At 41.0% G+C, this 17,308-nt stretch overlaps 2 protein-coding genes across 4 annotated transcripts in view; one reads left to right on the forward strand and one right to left on the reverse strand.

The window, feature by feature from the left end:
* The window catches only part of GTF2E2 (general transcription factor IIE subunit 2), a 32,368-nt gene extending 17,666 nt beyond the window's left edge, over positions 1–14,702 (reverse strand). Inside the window, exons 1-3 of one of the 3 annotated variants that reach the window (XM_048503369.1) lie at positions 14,544–14,702; positions 13,598–13,706; positions 11,190–11,356 (exon numbers count right to left, since the gene is read on the reverse strand). In XM_048503369.1, coding sequence (XP_048359326.1) covers positions 11,190–11,352 — 163 coding nt within the window. In that variant the 5' untranslated portion in view covers positions 11,353–11,356; positions 13,598–13,706; positions 14,544–14,702. Of the gene's footprint in view, positions 1–11,189; positions 11,357–13,597; positions 13,707–14,442; positions 14,464–14,543 lie in introns of those variants that run through there. The other 2 variants (XM_048503368.1, XM_048503370.1) reach the window with 2 other exon arrangements.
* Positions 628–8,517, forward strand: SMIM18 (small integral membrane protein 18). The gene is made up of 2 exons (XM_048503371.1): positions 628–769; positions 7,905–8,517. Exons 1-2 carry the CDS (start codon positions 637–639, stop codon positions 8,234–8,236), a joined length of 465 nt encoding a protein of 154 aa, XP_048359328.1. The 5' UTR covers positions 628–636; the 3' UTR covers positions 8,237–8,517.
* Positions 14,703–17,308: the final 2,606 nt, after the last annotated feature.

The raw sequence follows: 17,308 nt of genomic DNA on the forward strand, positions 1-17,308 counted from the left end.
CCAAAAAAAATGCAACTTCCTGCCTGGTTGTTGGAGGGCTCCTCTGAAACAGTACTTCTCTCCCCCCCACCCCGCCAAAAAAATTTCTGGAAAATAACAACCACAATCTGAACACAATTTCAAAGATACAATTGTCTTCACATCATAACACAATTTCCTTGCTTCCTATAGGTATAGAGATGTGTCAGGGGAAAAAAAAACCCAGTAGCTGGGGACACAAATCTTAAGGAAGACAGTCATTTCACTGAATTCACTGGCTTCTACACATAAACGGTTCTGAATTAAATAGAACAGGAAGACAAAAGTTACATAAATCTTAAAGTACCAAAATCAAATAATTACACAAAAGCCAGCAATTGCCTTCTATGAAGAGCTGAATTACTTATGGAGGGTTCTCAGCAGGTTAACATACTATCAGAAGAGCAAAGAAACCTGCAGGTGTTAACACAATAAATGCCACGCTCAAACCATCTGCCAGATCAAAGCAAAAGCACAAAAGGACCATGTTATTTATAAAATGCACTTCATTCTTAAAGGAGCTCCAAAGGTTTAAAAAGAAGGTAAGAGAGGAGAACGGATTTGTCACCCTAACCTATCCAGATTTATGAATGATTTACTCCTCGGGGTAAGGGTCTTATGCAAATGAGCATAAAGGAAGCTGTCAGCTGCATCCTGCTTCAGCCAATAGAAGCAGAGCTCCATCTTAGGTCTACCAGAGGCTGTATTAAACAGAAGATCAGCGCTGTTCCAGCATCCTTTCTGAAAAGAGGTAAGTGCATTTTTATAAATTATCTTGCCATTATTATCTGAACAAAAAAGCTTTCTTTTTTTTAAATAAAAGAACACATGGCCACCATCTTAAAAATATACAAAATTAAAAATAGCATCTGAAGCTAGGTTTCTGCTCAAACGCAGAGAAGCTTGTCTTGTGTTAACAGAAAATCTTACCATCTGTGCATTCATGAAGAATTGATGACCATCCATCTTACAGTGAGCTCAACATGCCTAGATAATATTGTGTAAACAGAATCCTTTTTATGATCTGTGTGACCTAATAAATCAATCAGTCTAATTTTGCAAGATAAAAACTAATGTACAAGAATGGCTTTTTAAAAAGGATGATCAGGAATGTTTTGTTTCCAGATTTAAACAATCCCTAAACGGCACCAACCCTCCCCCCACCCCCCACTTGCCATTAACCCGGTTGCTTGGACTAGCGTTAACCCATAACATGTGCATGCCGTACCTCTCAGTGAATGACTCAGTGACTTGTTAACATCATGAAAGCAGCTTCACTTAAAGCAATGGGACTTGGCAAGCACAAGCAAATGTTGCAACCCTGGGCATAATTAACTGAAATCCCTTTGATTATATATGGCCTATTTGTTTATTCTGTATCTTACTTAATGTAGAGATGCCATACAATTATTTATAAACCTTTAATACTATCCTGAGAACCTACTTTGCAAGTCATCTGCTTTTACTGTGCTACGTTGTAACTAAAAGTTAAAATAACACAAGTAGAAAGCACTGTTTAAATCTGAAAAACTACCGCTGATTTGCATGGACATATAATGAAATGGATAAATCTTTAGAATTAATTCAAAAAGCAAAATTTCCTTTAAAAATTAATTTCCATTTTAATATTATGAATCTCAAAAGTATACCAGACAACAAATGTGTTCTTAGCCCAATCATGGCTAAGATAAAACAGAGAGACATTTAATTATATTATGTTAAGTCAGATAACTGAACAAGTATAAAGTCATATGATATTGCACAATCAGCTCTAATTCTCCTGCCAGCAATCTGAATTTTTAAAAATTATACAGCAATCAGTATCTTTATTAAAAATGTATTTTGTTGAATTCTGCTATCCTTCCTGTCCAGTACTAGGCCAACTATGAAACACCAGTAACCTGACTCAATCAGAAAACATTTTATATACCTCAAAAAACAATACATCCTACTTTTTCAATCATATCCCCCAAAAGGGCAGGTCATGCTGCTGATTCCCACCATACTCACTAGTAGTATAGTGATCATTAATAGCAGTCATTGCCAGTCATTAAAGATATTCAACATTCTCAGATTCTTTTTCAGAAAAGGATGAAGCAGGCTGTAATTCCTCTTATTATTGAACCAGATGACTTTAATAATCTAGGTCTGTGTGTTTTGTTCATTTTTATGAAAAAAAGCAGTAAGTTTCATTTTAAACAACCTTCCCCATTTCAGTGTTCTCTGTTCCCTGCTGATACTAACAAAGGTAAGATATAATTCATGTGGGTCTTTCTCCTCCTCTTCTCTTTGAGGATCTTAAAAACATATTACAGGGCCTGTTTAAAAATTAAGATAATCCCGTTAAGATAATGTCAGTTCTACCCAAAATACTTCACTGTACCCAAGCCATAGCTTCTAATGTCTTGAGACAAACTCAACCTCTGTTTCCACATATGATGATGATCCATATACATTTTCCACAACAGAATTTTTAAGCATACAACTGATTGATACATAATGATTTACACAACTAAAACCATTACAAAAGTTTAAAAAGAAAACTGAACAGATAATTAATCTGTTGAAAAGAAAACATAGTTGCTAATGCTGAATGCGGAGGATTCCACCAAATAATGATTTACACAACTAAAACCATTACAAAAGTTTGAAAAGAAAACTGAACAGATAATTAATCTGTTGAAAAGAAAACATAGTTGCTAATGCTGAATGCGGAGGATTCCACCAAGGTCCTTGAATGTATTTCCAGATGCAATTTACAGCATGCAATTATCCTTCACTCCTTGCTCAGTAGCTGTGTGCAACCCAGACATCTTCCCTCCGGTAGATTTATTTATCACATTTGTATCTAACTCTCCCTTCAAGAGGCTTAGGGAGGTATGCTCACAGCAGCCCAACAAAGATGGGTTAGGGTTAGGGTAACAGAAATATCCAACAAGTCCATTTTACAAATCAAAAATTTTCCATTGAGGAGAGATAAACCCCCCAGAAGATCACTGGAAGGTGAATAATCTATTTTCCCCCTTTGATAAATGTGACCCTTACAGCTTCATTGATATCATTCAGCATATGGTTCCCAGGTGCTAAGATACATTTCACTACCTCCCTCTATTCAGAACATGAATTCCTGTTTGCTTTATTTCATTCATCCTTTTAAATCTTTCTATTTAGAAGATTCCAAATGTATGTTCTGTATCTTTCTTTACAATGCTAGGGGTCCTTGGTCCTATTCATGGCAAAATATTCCTTGAAGATGATCATTCTAGATTTGTCTGTGAACTTCTGTTCTTCACAAAGGAAGGGAGACAGTAAGCATAGAGGAGAATTTTTCCCTCTGGGGCTGGGACGGGAGACATCCTAACTGATCTTTGAGATGAGGGGATTTGTCTCAATTTCCAGATGTTGAAAATGAAAATGGCTTTTGCACTGTCAGTAGCAAATATGTGCCCCTCAGTTTTTCCCAGGACAGTGGGAAGTCCAGAAAACAACAAAATCATGATCCTTTCTTTCTTAAGGCCATCTCGGGGACGTAGGGGCGCAGATGCATCCCATTCCCTTGCTTTGAGATATTTTGGACAGTCCTTCAGCAGTAGAAGAAAGACCCATTAGGCCTGCTTGTTCAGATATTATTGACTACTGTCGCTCTTCTCCCTTACAAATGTGTGCTGGACCTGGAAGCATTTTGTTGTTGGAAGAGGCAAGTAGGCCCAACTTCAGTTTTTGAACTTGTGTAGATTTCTGAGAAGATTAATGGGTTCAAAGACCTGTCAGCCCAATGCAATGTCAGGCAACTCAGTAAACCACCTGAGAACTGAAGAGTTCCTTCAGGTGTTCTTCCTGTAAGGAAATCTAAGCACTAACTTTGGAAACTAAATCTAGGTGCTGTCATCTTCAAAAACTGCCAACTAATGTTAACTTGGCATCTTTATCCCAGTGGTGTTAGGATCACTGCCAATTACTTTGTTGACCGCAACTACTTACGATTAGACAACCTGACTGTTGTTAGGTTAGGAAGAGAGACTCATATCAAGGAAGTATAAATATAGCCATATAACAAAATGGTATCCTCCTTGGTTCTGTATAGAAAATGGCTATTTACTCAAGTTGGTTCTATTGCTCACCTAAGAATATATTTTGGTTCAAGTGGTTAAAATAAATCACTTTCGACTGTGCTACAGGCCAAGCTGTGAGATTCATACAGAGAGAAGGGTGGGTGAGAAGTCATCTGGAATTGGGATTATTTCCTGGGCACAGGGAGGAAGAACTAGTTTTGGCTCCTGTTCTTGCCATTTGGAATTGTTCTCTCAGGTTGGACTTTGAATGACACTGAGCGTTTTGATGGACAAAAGAAGAATGCTATTTGGAAGGGGTCTTCAATAAGATTGTCACATCTTGTGTTTCCAATAGAATAGTGCTGAAGAGGTCCTCAGTCATTTGCAGCCTGTGAAGGGAACACATTTCCTTATTTACATCATTTATAGTCTACCTTTCTCAATTAAACTCAGGCGGATCAATACATTTGCCTGAACCTTGACATTTAGGTCCCTCTGCTAGTTAAAGGTTCTGAGACATAGCTCAAAGAGTTGTGACCCAAAGAACCAAAACCTCCAAGTACGGTGGATTCTGTTCTTGTGTTGATCCACAAGCAATTGAATGGCTTCTTATGGAAGCTTAGTGATGGAAGTAAGAACCAGAACATAAGCTCTCATCTTATGGATAGTCAGATCATGTCACTGGATAGCAGGTAGAATATTGTGGATTGGTTTAGGACAATTTCAGCAATTCTTTCTGCAGGAGTTAATCGAAGCATGCTGGAACAGAATAGCTGGGAAAAGATGGTGCTGGGGAGGCAGTTGATATAGGGTTGGACAGCTTGCGATTACTGTAGTTTATCCTTTTGAACCAGCCAGCGGGCTTCCACAGCTCCAGCTGAGTCAGCAAAAGCATTCCTGTGTTAGTTTTGCTCTAATAAAATCTTCCCCTGAGAATTCCCTACCCTTACTACTCTTCAGAGATTTTAGATGTCATGAAGAGGACTCAGATCACCATTGGCTGTGGGTTAGAATCTATCCAGGATTTTCTCTTGTCTTTGGGAGCAATCCCCATGCCTGTCTGGGAGCCAGCAGCAACAGCAACAGGGAATGACACCTTGAGAATCTTCATCAGACGTTATCCATTCTGGGAGGCTCTGGAATAAGGCAACTGTGTCTGCAGGAAGAATGGGAGCAAATATACTCTGCCTCTAACTTTGGAATAGCTGAATGATCTGTAAAGTATGTATGAGGGGAGAAGCTCTTGCCCTTAGATGTTGCTTTTTCCTACGGGTGAAATTTCTCTAATGTTTCTCTGGCCAAAGAGTAGACATCACTGTATCACTGGGAAACGTTTCTCATCCATGTGCATCACCAAGAGGTATGCTCACTAAAGAAGCCCCTGATTGAGTTTTCAAGGCAAGAGATGTTCAGAGGTTGGCTGCCGTTGCCTGCCTCCATGTTACAACTCGGTATTCCTTGGAGGTCTCCCATCCTATTACTTGTGCAGGTCAAACGGGGTTACCTTCTGAGATCTGATCAGTCCAGCCTGAGCTATTCAGTTCAGGGCACTGAGAAGGGAAGGATGCTATATGGGGAAGTCCGATGCTGAAGGACAGTATAAGGGAAAGGATGAGGGCTCCAAACATGTGGGATTTCCTGCTTGCTGCAGCTGAAGGGGGACAGTGGTATGCTGAGAGAGTTTGGAATCTGCTTTGCAGTTGGGATGGATGGGCAAAGTTCCTGTCCCTTTCTGAAACACACCAATTTCCCTTTAGTTCTATTTGGAGTGTGAGCATAGCAGCTAGCAGCCAACCAGAATCTCTGGAAGAGAGGAAGCAGGCAGGAGGGGGCAGGAAGAGAGAAAAAAATGTTACACTGTCAGCACTGCATCTACAGAGAGAGAGAGACTGGAAAGATCCTGTCTCAGAGCTCATCTTGTGTGTAAGCGGGCGAAACCAGTGAATGTGTGCAGATGGGGTTTGCGTTTTCAGAGTTTTAGTTAGGAGAGAACCTGTCTCAGAGGACTTTGGAAGTCTCAGAACCTGTCTTTGGTGATAAAACAGGTTAACTTGAGGAAGGGACTGAATCTGTCTTGAGAGAAACTAGTGATAGATCTGTGATTTCTGAGAGGAAGTTACATTGACACTGTGAAAATCCTGAGGTATTAGGGATGGACAATATTCACTTCAAGAATACAAACTGGTTGTTAACTATATGCAGCACTTCTAAACAGTTAACTGTAACTTTACTAATAACTGGGCCAGCAAGATTGTGTTATACGTGTAAACAGTTTCTGTCCTCTTTCTGAACCATCGTACTCCTCTAACAGTAAATAAAATGTACTGTTCTTTTTCTGTTTCCCTCACGGGTGCCAAACTTATTTTATTCAAAAACTGCTTGCACTGAGCCTCTCAGGTGAAGTGTTGGGACAGAGACCACAGTGGTCAAACTTTGCATTAAGCTACCATGATTTAAATGTAATTTTTTAAACCCCGATCTTCATAGCAGAGAAAATAAAACCATAGATTTCCAGTTTAAATGTAGTCTGCACCCTCTCAGAAACAATTAAGAGAAAGAATGGACAGGACAACTGGGGACTGAGGAGGGGTTCTAATGTTAGGTATCTTCAGTAGCTCTCGTTCACCATCATTAGGTGAATTGGAAGCCACACTCTACACGGCCTGAGTGAGAAGTCCCTTCACCATCTAGATCTGTGGTGGCGAACCTATGGCACTCCAGATGTTCATGGACTACCATTCCCATCAGCCTCTGCCAGCATGGCCTATTGGCACTCCAGATGTCCATGAACATCTGGAGTGCCATAGGTTCGCCACCACAGATCTAGAGCCAATGTTGGTTGGCTGCAAACTTCTTGGAAAGGCTCCACTGCAACCCCTTCAAGGCCAGCATCAGCCAGAACTCCAGAGAAGTGGGGAGAGGCTTCAAAAACAGGAGCTCTCAATGTTTCTCTACAGTATGTAACTACTAAGAGATGAGCTAGAAGCCATGCCCCATCTGAACTCAACTTTCTAGTACTATTTTAATCTACTGCTAACCCTGTGAGAGATTAACTAACTAATCAAACGACAAGGCACGCTTAAAAAAATTTTTGGGGGGGAGGAACAGGCAAATCCAAGGATCTCCCAGGCTCCTTGACGTAGTAACAAACCAAAAAGGAAGCCCTTGAGACTTTATGGCAACATAAACAAGCAGCTCAGTTTTCTAACAAATTCCAAAAGCACATCTGTGAGAAATAATGTTTGAAAATCTGTTGTGAGCAGACACGATGCCAGAACTTCCTCACCATAGTTAAGTTATGCATTCGCATGCTAACTACAGTTTATACTAATTAAGGCTCCCTCAGAACCTGGTTTGAAGCTGCTTAACAAATCCAGGTTAGCATTGCCAGTAATTAACAGTGGTGTCCACATGCCACTTAACCACAGTTAAAATTTACAAAGGAAGAAATTTATACGAGGTGAGAGGAACTGGAAGAAGAGAAAAGACAATCAGTCTCGGATCACTTAACTATTAAAAACCATGTCAGTACCAACCTAGGTATACTTCTAATAATATTTTCCTAACCAGAGAATAGTCACAATCAAGGAAAATATGAAAGTGGGATTATTCACTTTGTTTTTCTTGGTGGAAAACTAGAGGTTTGGTTTTTTTCAAGAATCTCATCAATCCCCAAGTAAATCTAAAAGTGTTCTGAGGTTTGAGTAAATCTAAAAGTGAGGCAAAGAGTGATATGCTCAAGTTCCCAGCAGGGCAGAAAAGAAGATTTTGTAGACTAGAGAAAATGGAACATACTGCAGTTTATTTTTCTGTTATGTGTGTTTCAATATACAGAACTGCATCAAGGACAGAACCCAGAGAGACCTGTGAAGATGGCAACCTTCAACACTACTCACTGGAATGAAACTGCACCAATCTACCAGTACCTTGGTTTTCAAGTGCAGAAGATTTACCCTTTCCACGACAATTGGAATACTGCCTGCTTTGTTATTCTGATCATATTTATATTTACTGTAGTATGTTTGGTGGTGTTAGCTTTCCTATATGAGCTGCTTGACTGTTGCTGCTGTGCAAAAAATAAAACCATGAAAGACTTAGAGAATGAACCTAATCCTGTTAGATCTTTGCTGGAAAGCTTCAGGAAACGTGAAACGGAAGTGGTGTAGAGGTGGACCAGTGGATCACTAGCATCTGCGTCAAAAAGAATATGTTCAACATTGTAATAAACCTCTTGCGTTGTAAGACTGAGCAAGTCAGATTCTGCTCAGTCTTAAATATCGATATTAGCAATGTTTTGTTCACTGATGGATAGAAACAGGAACGGTTCACAGAACACTTAACAGTGAACAACCAGTCAGTGTTGTATGAAAATGAGCAATTTTTTTTGTTTCTGAATGAACTGCTGTTGATTAGAATTGATGACTCAAGTAAAATGTTATTCATATGATCAATTTACCCATTGTTTAATTTTTATAATGATGATTTGACACTATCAAACGCCAACAAGAAAAAAATGTGAACACAAATTAATTACATATACCTGAGCACACTCAACTCCATTATTAACATATGGTTGGGATTTCCTATGTAATCTCCGCCACTATATTCTTGAAGTAGTTGTTATTCCTCCTAGAAACTTGTAAAATCACCACAGACTTTACAACCATGCAACTTCACGCTGGCCCAAGCACGTTTCCTCAGTTAAGGAACCAGCGGGAGGTTGTTAAAAAATGTTTTGTTCTGTTTTCCAGAAAGAAATCTCTTCATTATACCTATTAGCAGAACAAGGAAGGATCTCTATTAACATGAAAGCAACTGTACTTTCTCCCCTATGACTAGGACAAGAGATAAACAGTACAGGAAAAAAGATCTGGCCATAAAAATGCCAGCCCTGTGTCAAGTTTCCACCATCCTTAATTGTAATGATAAATTGCATGATGACAACCTGATATAATTATGCTGTGTATTTCCACACTCTCTTCTGCCAGCTAGTGACAGAAGAGTAGGGACAGCACAGACAGTCATATTAGGACATGCCGTTTTCAGCTGTAGCCCTAAGTGACATTCAGCTAAGATGTGCATGCAAAAACTGGGCTGACCTTGCTCTGTGTGTGTGTGTGTGGTGGTGGTAGTGGTGGAGTTATAGCTGAATACTAGGGAATAAACTAGTGACACCTCAGGACTGCCTGGTCAGTGCAGGCTTCAGGTGTTCAGCTAGACTGCCAGTGCTCTCTCTCAGCTCCAACAGCTTAAGTATTATTATTATGCTTCCACCACTACTAAGCCCTGAAGCTGTATCATCATGGCTTGAGGAAGGATGGGCAACTGTGCAACAGCAACTGACCAGAATCTGAACATAGCACTGAGAATTGCTTGATTATACAATGCAATAGCACTACTGTATTCCAATGTGCAGTTATTAGTGCCCAAGAAGATTCGTTGCCCGCTCTAAACTTGCTTGAGCTCCTGCCAACAACATAACAAAATCTCCTCCCCTAGAAACAGAAACCTCCCGATAAGTAGGTGAGTCCAAGGAAAAGCGAAGTCATTTCCTAGAAATCCCTTTTCATATGTTTATTCCATTTATGTTATCTGTAAACTACAATTTGACAAAACAAATAGCATAAAATCTGGAAATAGACTACAGAGTTCCTAACAAAGCCTTTCTTCTTAGAATATTAGTCCCAGAAGTCTGATCTATTTCATTCGATCTCTTATAGCACTGCCAATAGGACAGGTACCTTGGTAACTAACTGACAACATGGAAATACTGCTCCTGGATGACTGCAGAGCAAGCTCCCATTTGTACTTAAACAGAGGCCCTTAAAATAAGGGACCAGAATAAAGGAAAGAGCCTGATGCAATCTGGGCTGGAGGGGTGGGGAACACACAGTGAAAAACTGTGTAAACCAGTGTTACCAGTCTAGAATTCAAAATGGTCTTATGTAGCCCTCAAAGATTTTATTTTTTCATCTAACACCGGTAGCAGCCAACACTTTCTTCCACGGAAACACAAATAATTTCCTGTCCTGTCACTAATAATAATACCGAATACATATTAGGTTTCATAGGAGCAAGCCAAAATTCATAAGACGTATTCTCAGACACATTTACCAAAAAGCATCTCATTTCCCTGTTTACAGCCATTCAACTGTGTTACAGCAGGAATCCAACCATAACAGGCTGAGAAACAGAAGTTTTGCCCACTGCTAGAATACCTCATGTTGCAATGTTTCACATACCTTTCCTTCTTAAAATGGGCTATAATCCCAATATTGCAAGTCTGGATGAGAGAGAAGCAAGATCAGCAAGATAGCGCCTTGCATAAGGTGACCTCAGTTTATGGCCAGTTACATTTCAATGACAACACTTCCCAGTTTACACTCTTAGGTCCTACTCCATCTCTGAATCAAATATACATACATCACCCTTCAACATTTATTTTAACTTATTTAACAGCATTTTATCTTGCCTTTCTCCACAATATTATTACTCTAAATATATTATATCCGCTATATATGCATAAACCAGAAAAACACCAAAAGAGAACCACAACAGCTTCCCAACCACATAAGAGCTACAAAGAAGTTTGGAAAATGTTGCTATGCCTTGCAGGAGCCAGACTAAAAGTTCAGCCACATAACACCTGCAAGAGTCATTTGTAAATGGAAAAGGAACTTTCAATCCATTTCATCTTAAGGATGCAGCAGTGGCGTAGGAGGTTAAGAGCTCGTGTATCTAATCTGGAGGAACCGGGTTGATTCCCAGCTCTGCTGCCTGAGCTGTGGAGGCTTATCTGGGGAATTCAGATTAGTCTGTACACACCCACACGTGCCAGCTGGGTGACCTTGGGCTAGTCACAGCTTCTGGGAGCTCTCTCAGCCCCACCTACCTCACAGTGTGTTTGTTGTGAGGGGGGAAGGGCAAGGAGATTGTAAGCCCCTTTGAGTCTCCTGCAGGAGAAAGGGGGATATAAATCCAAACTCTTCTTCTTCTCTTCATGAGTAGGGTCAAGAAAAATCTTAGAAAGGTGTTCTCAAGAAGTCACATTTGAAGTTAATTGAAGACAATTAATGTTAAGGAGAAAATCCAAAAGCAAAATTTTGTCTTCAAACAAACCTGCGTTTTGTTTTGAGCCTGATGATCCACTTTGTTCTACCTTGGATTTCTTCTTTTTGGAAGAGGAAGAATCAGAAGACGGTGCTGGCCGCTTTTCTACAGCAGGAGTGCAGAGTGCTCGTTTCTTGAAAAGTTCTCGTTCTCTCAACAAGCTGGGATCCATAATTCTGAGGAGGAAAAAAGCATTTTATATTAACTGGCTAAAATACTGCTTGATTTCATTATTATAATGTGAAAGAAACACAGGATAGAGATATGCTTTGCTCCTCAACTATAGATGTTTGACAGGGTTGTCTTTAAAATACTTTGTGACTTTCCATGAGATTCAAAGACCCTCCAATTGGAATCACTGTATCAGGCACTTATATGTTAGCAATCTCCAAGTATTCTTTCCCTGCTAAAGGCAGGAAAAATATGTGACAGGGGAAATCTCAAAGACATTGGAAGTGAATCTACTCAAATAAAATTCTAACCATATGTTCATCTAATAGCTGCAACTTGAACTTGAATTCTGGTGCATTATTATACTGAATGGCCATTATGGGTTATATTATACAACTTACTAATAATTATGTTTCACATTTATTTTTTCCCTTTACTGGGATCAAAGTTCTTCACAAACATTGCCCTGGTAATGTAAAAAACAACCCTATAAATCAGTCAGTCTTTATTCGGTCATTGACCAGCATGTACAAATAAAACACATCTTATACCAGACAAACAATATTAACAACCAGTACCACTGGGGACCTTAAAGTACCATATTCTGGCAGCAACATGAAGGAACTTTGACAGTGTGTGAGATATTAAGAACTTTGTCTTTCAAGCAAAAAATTAGCAAACAAATCATTAGGGCAACTAGAATAGCGGGGGTGACCAAAACATCACCTCAGGAGAAGCAATATTAGCTGTTTTCTAACATCTTTGTACATTTAACGATGAAATAAAATATGCAAGATTGACTCAATTTCATTCGCATTGTAGGGGGACAAACATGCTTCCATAGACCAATGCAAAAACCTTCCTTTAGGTAGGGTGGAAGAAAATGTTTTAAAGTATGTCCTGGAGAAGATCCATCAGAATTTTCCGAAGTGATGTTTGATAAGTACAAAGCTGCAGAAATTCCTGACCATGATTTCAGAGCCCTAACTGGGTTTGGACATAAGGCTGTCTCACTCTGTCCCTCAACGTCAAGAAGATGTTGACATGCCAATGCTTTTGCCCTCCCAAATCTGAGCTCCAGCAAATCTTCTGGGTCTAAACCAACACACATATAATTTTTTAAAACAATCCTTACACTCCTGGCTGACTGAAGAGTAATTGAGAGGAGACTGGCTATTAATCTTATTGGTTGCAGATGGATTTTCAGCCAGTAGTTAACAACCTTTAACAGCCCTGCCTCTTGTTAAAGTACTCCATACTTAAGATTAAGGAGAAGGTACACACACAATAATGATAAGAGAAAATTTGTACCCACCAGGCTGAAGACTAAAAAGTCACAAGGTATTTTATAACATCATGGCAACGTTTAAGAATTATTTCAAAACAAATTTGTACAATACAGGCACACAGCAAATTTTAACACAATAGCAGCAACAGCTAGCCAGAATCTAGATAATTACTGGCTTCGTGAAAGCTTCAAGGCTGTTCTGTAAAACAAAATAAAAAACATGTCACACAAAAAATCACCATATATTCACGTTTTGGAATTGGTGTTCCCTGTACATGGTGATTTTTTGTGTGACATGTTTTTTATTTTGTTTTACAGAACAGCCTTGAAGTTTCCACGGGGCCAGTAATTATCTAGATTCTGGCTAGCTGTTTGCTGTTATTGTATTAAAATTTGCTGTGTGCCTACATTGTACAAATTTGTTTTGAAATAATTCTTAAACATTGCCATGATGTTATAAAATACCTTGTGACTTTTTAGTCTTCAGCCTGGTGGGTACAAATTTTCTCTTATCATTATTCTTGTTAAAGTATGGCATTAGCCATGTATTTGGGGACATTAAATAAAGCTCTAAGGAAGCTGGATTGTACTCGCTCCAGCACAGCAAAGTTGTTAAACTATAAATAAGTTAATGTAATCCATTACTGCAAACGCAAGGGTGACACAGTGGCTTGCCCAAGATCCTCACAGTTCATGAAAAAGCCCAGTATTTGAACCAGCATCATTCCAGATCACACAGCTGATACAATAGACTATCTTTCTCCATTACAAGGTCTCCATATTTTTAGGAAACAACTAAGTGCTTGCTCATATCTGAGTATAAAGCAAGTCTAAATCAAAAGCTAAGAAGCACTAGGTGCCTTACAAGAGAATTTATCCAAAACGAATAACCTCTGGCTTGACTGCATATTCGAGCAATAAATCTTGGAGCCTTGGCAGTCAGCAACTTTTGACTCACCCTCCATTTCATTCCAGGATGATCCCATTGAAAAGCAGGGTAGGTGTCCCAGCTGGGAAGAGTTCACAGTCCCATAGGGAAACACAAGAGAACATCATAATGATGTTAGCTGTGAATAGATGGATGCCAGAATAAATTCAGTGGCATTTAGAAGGATTTTTTTACAGCTTTATGGAATGTAATGCTAGCATTTATTCATATTATCCTTCCACCTTTTTCACTTTTCCTCCCTCTCTTCCATCTTTCCCTTTTCTTCCCATCATCTATGGACCCTTTTATTCATCCCTTTCTTTCCTTTCTTTAAGGTATAAAAATGCTGAGATTATGGGAGAAAGAACCCGCTTGACAAGTGTTTTACGCTGTATTTTAAAAGTAGCTATGAAGTTATTTTTTAAAAGCTGTGGTAAATTATCTGAAATGCTTTGGAACATCTGCTTGAGGGCAGAGAAGTAGCCCAGGGCAAGTCAAAATCTTCTAAATCACAGCCCTTTTCTAAGTGTATCATACAGGGTTGCTGTAAACATGGTTGCTCATACACCAACAAGTTTCAACACAGTGGTAGAGGCATTCCAATTCCTCAAGTACAGCATTCCCCTAAAAGCATCCTGAGAATTGTGGTTTGAGCAAGCAGCTCCCCACTCTCAGAGCTCCATCTCCTTCTTCAGAACTGCAGTTCCTTCCGAATTTAAGACCTACGGTGCGAATACAGATAAAAATTGGTGCTTTCTTATTAATACGCTAGGGATTCTCTAGCCCTCCTTCCAATCCCCACCGCTTCCCCATGGGCTGTTTTTCACACCGGGAAGGAAGGGAGACGGGGGGCTTCCTCGAGAGCTTGACCAGACCTCTGAGGGACGGAGGGAGTCGTCTTCTCTCCCCTTCCCCCAACGAAGCAACGGCTCCCGCCAACCGCCACCCGGGGCTGCGCGCGCACCTGCTCACTCACCTCGCGCACGGGGCCACCCCCAACGGCGAGGGGCGCGGGGGAAGCGCAACCAACGGAGCCCTGAGGCTCCTGCTTCCCTATTGGCTCAGGAGCCTACCGCCGGGCTTCCACCACACTTCCCATCTCGCCCGTCGCAGGGATTTTGCGTCATCGTCGCGCAAAGTGTTTTTAAACAAAAGGGGAAGGACATATTCTGTTACCACAGCAACTGCAGGAAGTGTTGCAAGGGAGTATGCGCAAAGCGGTACGCTTCCTCCTCTCCTCTCCCCCGCCCCCCCCGCAAAATGAGGTTGTGATTCCCAGGAGCTTCCAGACGTGCAGAAATAATGGACCTTCAGTAATTATAATGAATTTTAAAAATCCCACAATTTAAGTGTTATTTAGGGTTGCCAACTCCAGCTTCAGAAATTCCTGGAGGCTTGGAGCCGTACTTAGACAAGGCAGCATTTAGGGAGGGGAGGAAGCTCCGCAAGGGAGGGAGGAGAAGGAGGCGGGGAATGAGATACCACAGGTCTTCCCCCAAAGCTGCCATTTTCTCTAGGGAATTGATCTGTAGTGTGGAGATCAAATGTAATTCCAGAGGATCTCCAGGCTCTACCTGGAGTTTGGTAACGAACGCACTGTCCTTTTGCAAGGTTGTCAGGCGAGGGGCTATAAGTGGCTGACCTAAAAAGTTCACACAATATTTGCCTACGTTTTGTAGGTGAAGTTTACATCGTGTCATTTGAAAGGAAATACAATTCACTGTAGTGTCTCCTTTGTCTTGGGCATCAGGCAGAGAGACCAGGTCACGAGTGACAGCCTGTCAGTAAAACATTTACAAAAAGTTTAGGCTGCCAAATCAAAACATTCAAACCCAATTTTAATGGGCAGAAGCAGAATTCAGTCATTTTTTTCAAAAATTTCCTCCCTCCCCTCCCTTGCATGCCACCCCTCCCTCCCCCTCCCTTGCATGCCACCCCTTCCCTCCCGCCCTTCCAGGGAGGTCTCAGACATATTTAAATTGTCCCATTGTGTCCCCTTACCCTTTCGTAGATAGGGCTGTTTAGTGCACCAAGCTCTCTTTTGGCCTTGCAAAACTGGGTGCTGCTTCAACATTGCAAAGAGCGTCTTCCCAAAAGGCTGCCTGGGCTGAGATGGGAATCAAACTGTGTGCCCTTCACTGCTTGAGCCACATCAGCATCCAAGCGACTTTGGGGGGTGGAAATGACGGGGGGTGGCCTGCCTCTCTGCTTACCTGGCGGCTTTCCTGCTCTCTACCTGCTCTCTCCCTGCCCTCCCTTGCATGCCACCCCTCCCTCCCCTCCCTTGCATGCCGCCCCTCCCTTCCCTCTCTCCCCTTCCCTTGCATGCCACCCCTCCCTCCCCTTCCCCTCCCTCCACTAGGGTGGGTGGGCCATGTCCAGATGCCGGGGCCCCTCCCTCCCCTCCCTTGCATGCCGCCCCTCCCTCCCCTTCCCTTGCATGTGCCTGAGTGGGTTGTTGGCAAATATGCATGGCAAATATGCATGGCAAGAACAGACTATACGAGTTTGCCCATCTGCTTTTGTGTATGCAATTTCTTCTGTGTTCATTCCCAGATACTGCATATACACACATTCACATTGCAGTAATCTGTATTAAGCCAAAAAAATGCAGGATATGAACGTTTTAATAAAAAAATTTCATTCTCATACATACAGTGACAAAATAGCCCATAATAGTCGATCTGAATTTAACTAGCACTACCTACACACAAGTGTTCAAATACCAGCATGCTTGGAATTGGCCATGCTGGCAGGAGCTGATGGGATTTGTAGTCCATGAACATCTGGAGAGCCACAGGTTGCAGACCCGTTATAAAGCATTCCATAACTCCTCAGCATCTGAGTTTGTGACATGTCATTGTGAACTTTTCCCAAGTCAACAATAAGGGTGATTCCTGAAACAGGCTTGTATTAAAAGACACCTAAAAAGGGTAATTTGATTATGACAGAATCCATACTCTCCTGCCAGTCTGTTAATTCTTTGCTTCAGTGTGATACCAAACTCACCGGAATTTGCTTTACTCCATATTAAAATGTTCTAAAGTAGTGACTCTGTCTACATCATGTGGTAGTAAATTCAATCAATTAATTATATTTCTCTTGAATGGTGACCATAAGGAGATTCTGAAGCCTGTAGCAAAATGTTTGTTTTGTCATTGACAAACATGCATAAAAGGGTTTATTGTATTTAATTATTGTGTTACTATGCCAGTAAAGGTCAGTTGCTATGAATTCGAGCTGCCCATGCAAGAGTTGCCAACTCCTGGAGATTTGGAAGTGCTGCCTAGGGAGGGACCTCAACAGGATATAATGCCATGGAGTGCATTCTCCAAAGCACTCTTTTCCTTCAAAGGAACTGGTCTTTGTAGTCTGGAGTCCAGCTGTAATTTCAGGAATTATAATTTGTTTTTATAACCCCCCTTTTTATCTTTAAGGAATCTCAAAGTGACTTACAACCACCTTCCCTTCCTCTCCCCACTACAGATCCTCTGCCTACCTCCAGGTAGAGCCTGGAGATGTCCCGGAAGAGTTCGGAGAGAACTGTGACTAGCCCAGGTCACCGAGCAGGCTTCATGTGGAGGAGTGGGGAAGCAAATCTTGCTCACCAGTTTGCTACTCTTAACCACTAAGTCATGTAATATGAGCATTAGATTCTAACATTCCCCAAAGTACTGGGAAATAATTGGGAACAGAGAAGGTCAAATTGGGTAGGGATGAACAGATACATTGGCTTTTCCT

The sequence above is a fragment of the Sphaerodactylus townsendi genome, linkage group LG07 (assembly GCF_021028975.2).
Source record: "Sphaerodactylus townsendi isolate TG3544 linkage group LG07, MPM_Stown_v2.3, whole genome shotgun sequence".
Lineage (NCBI taxonomy): Eukaryota > Metazoa > Chordata > Lepidosauria > Squamata > Sphaerodactylidae > Sphaerodactylus > Sphaerodactylus townsendi.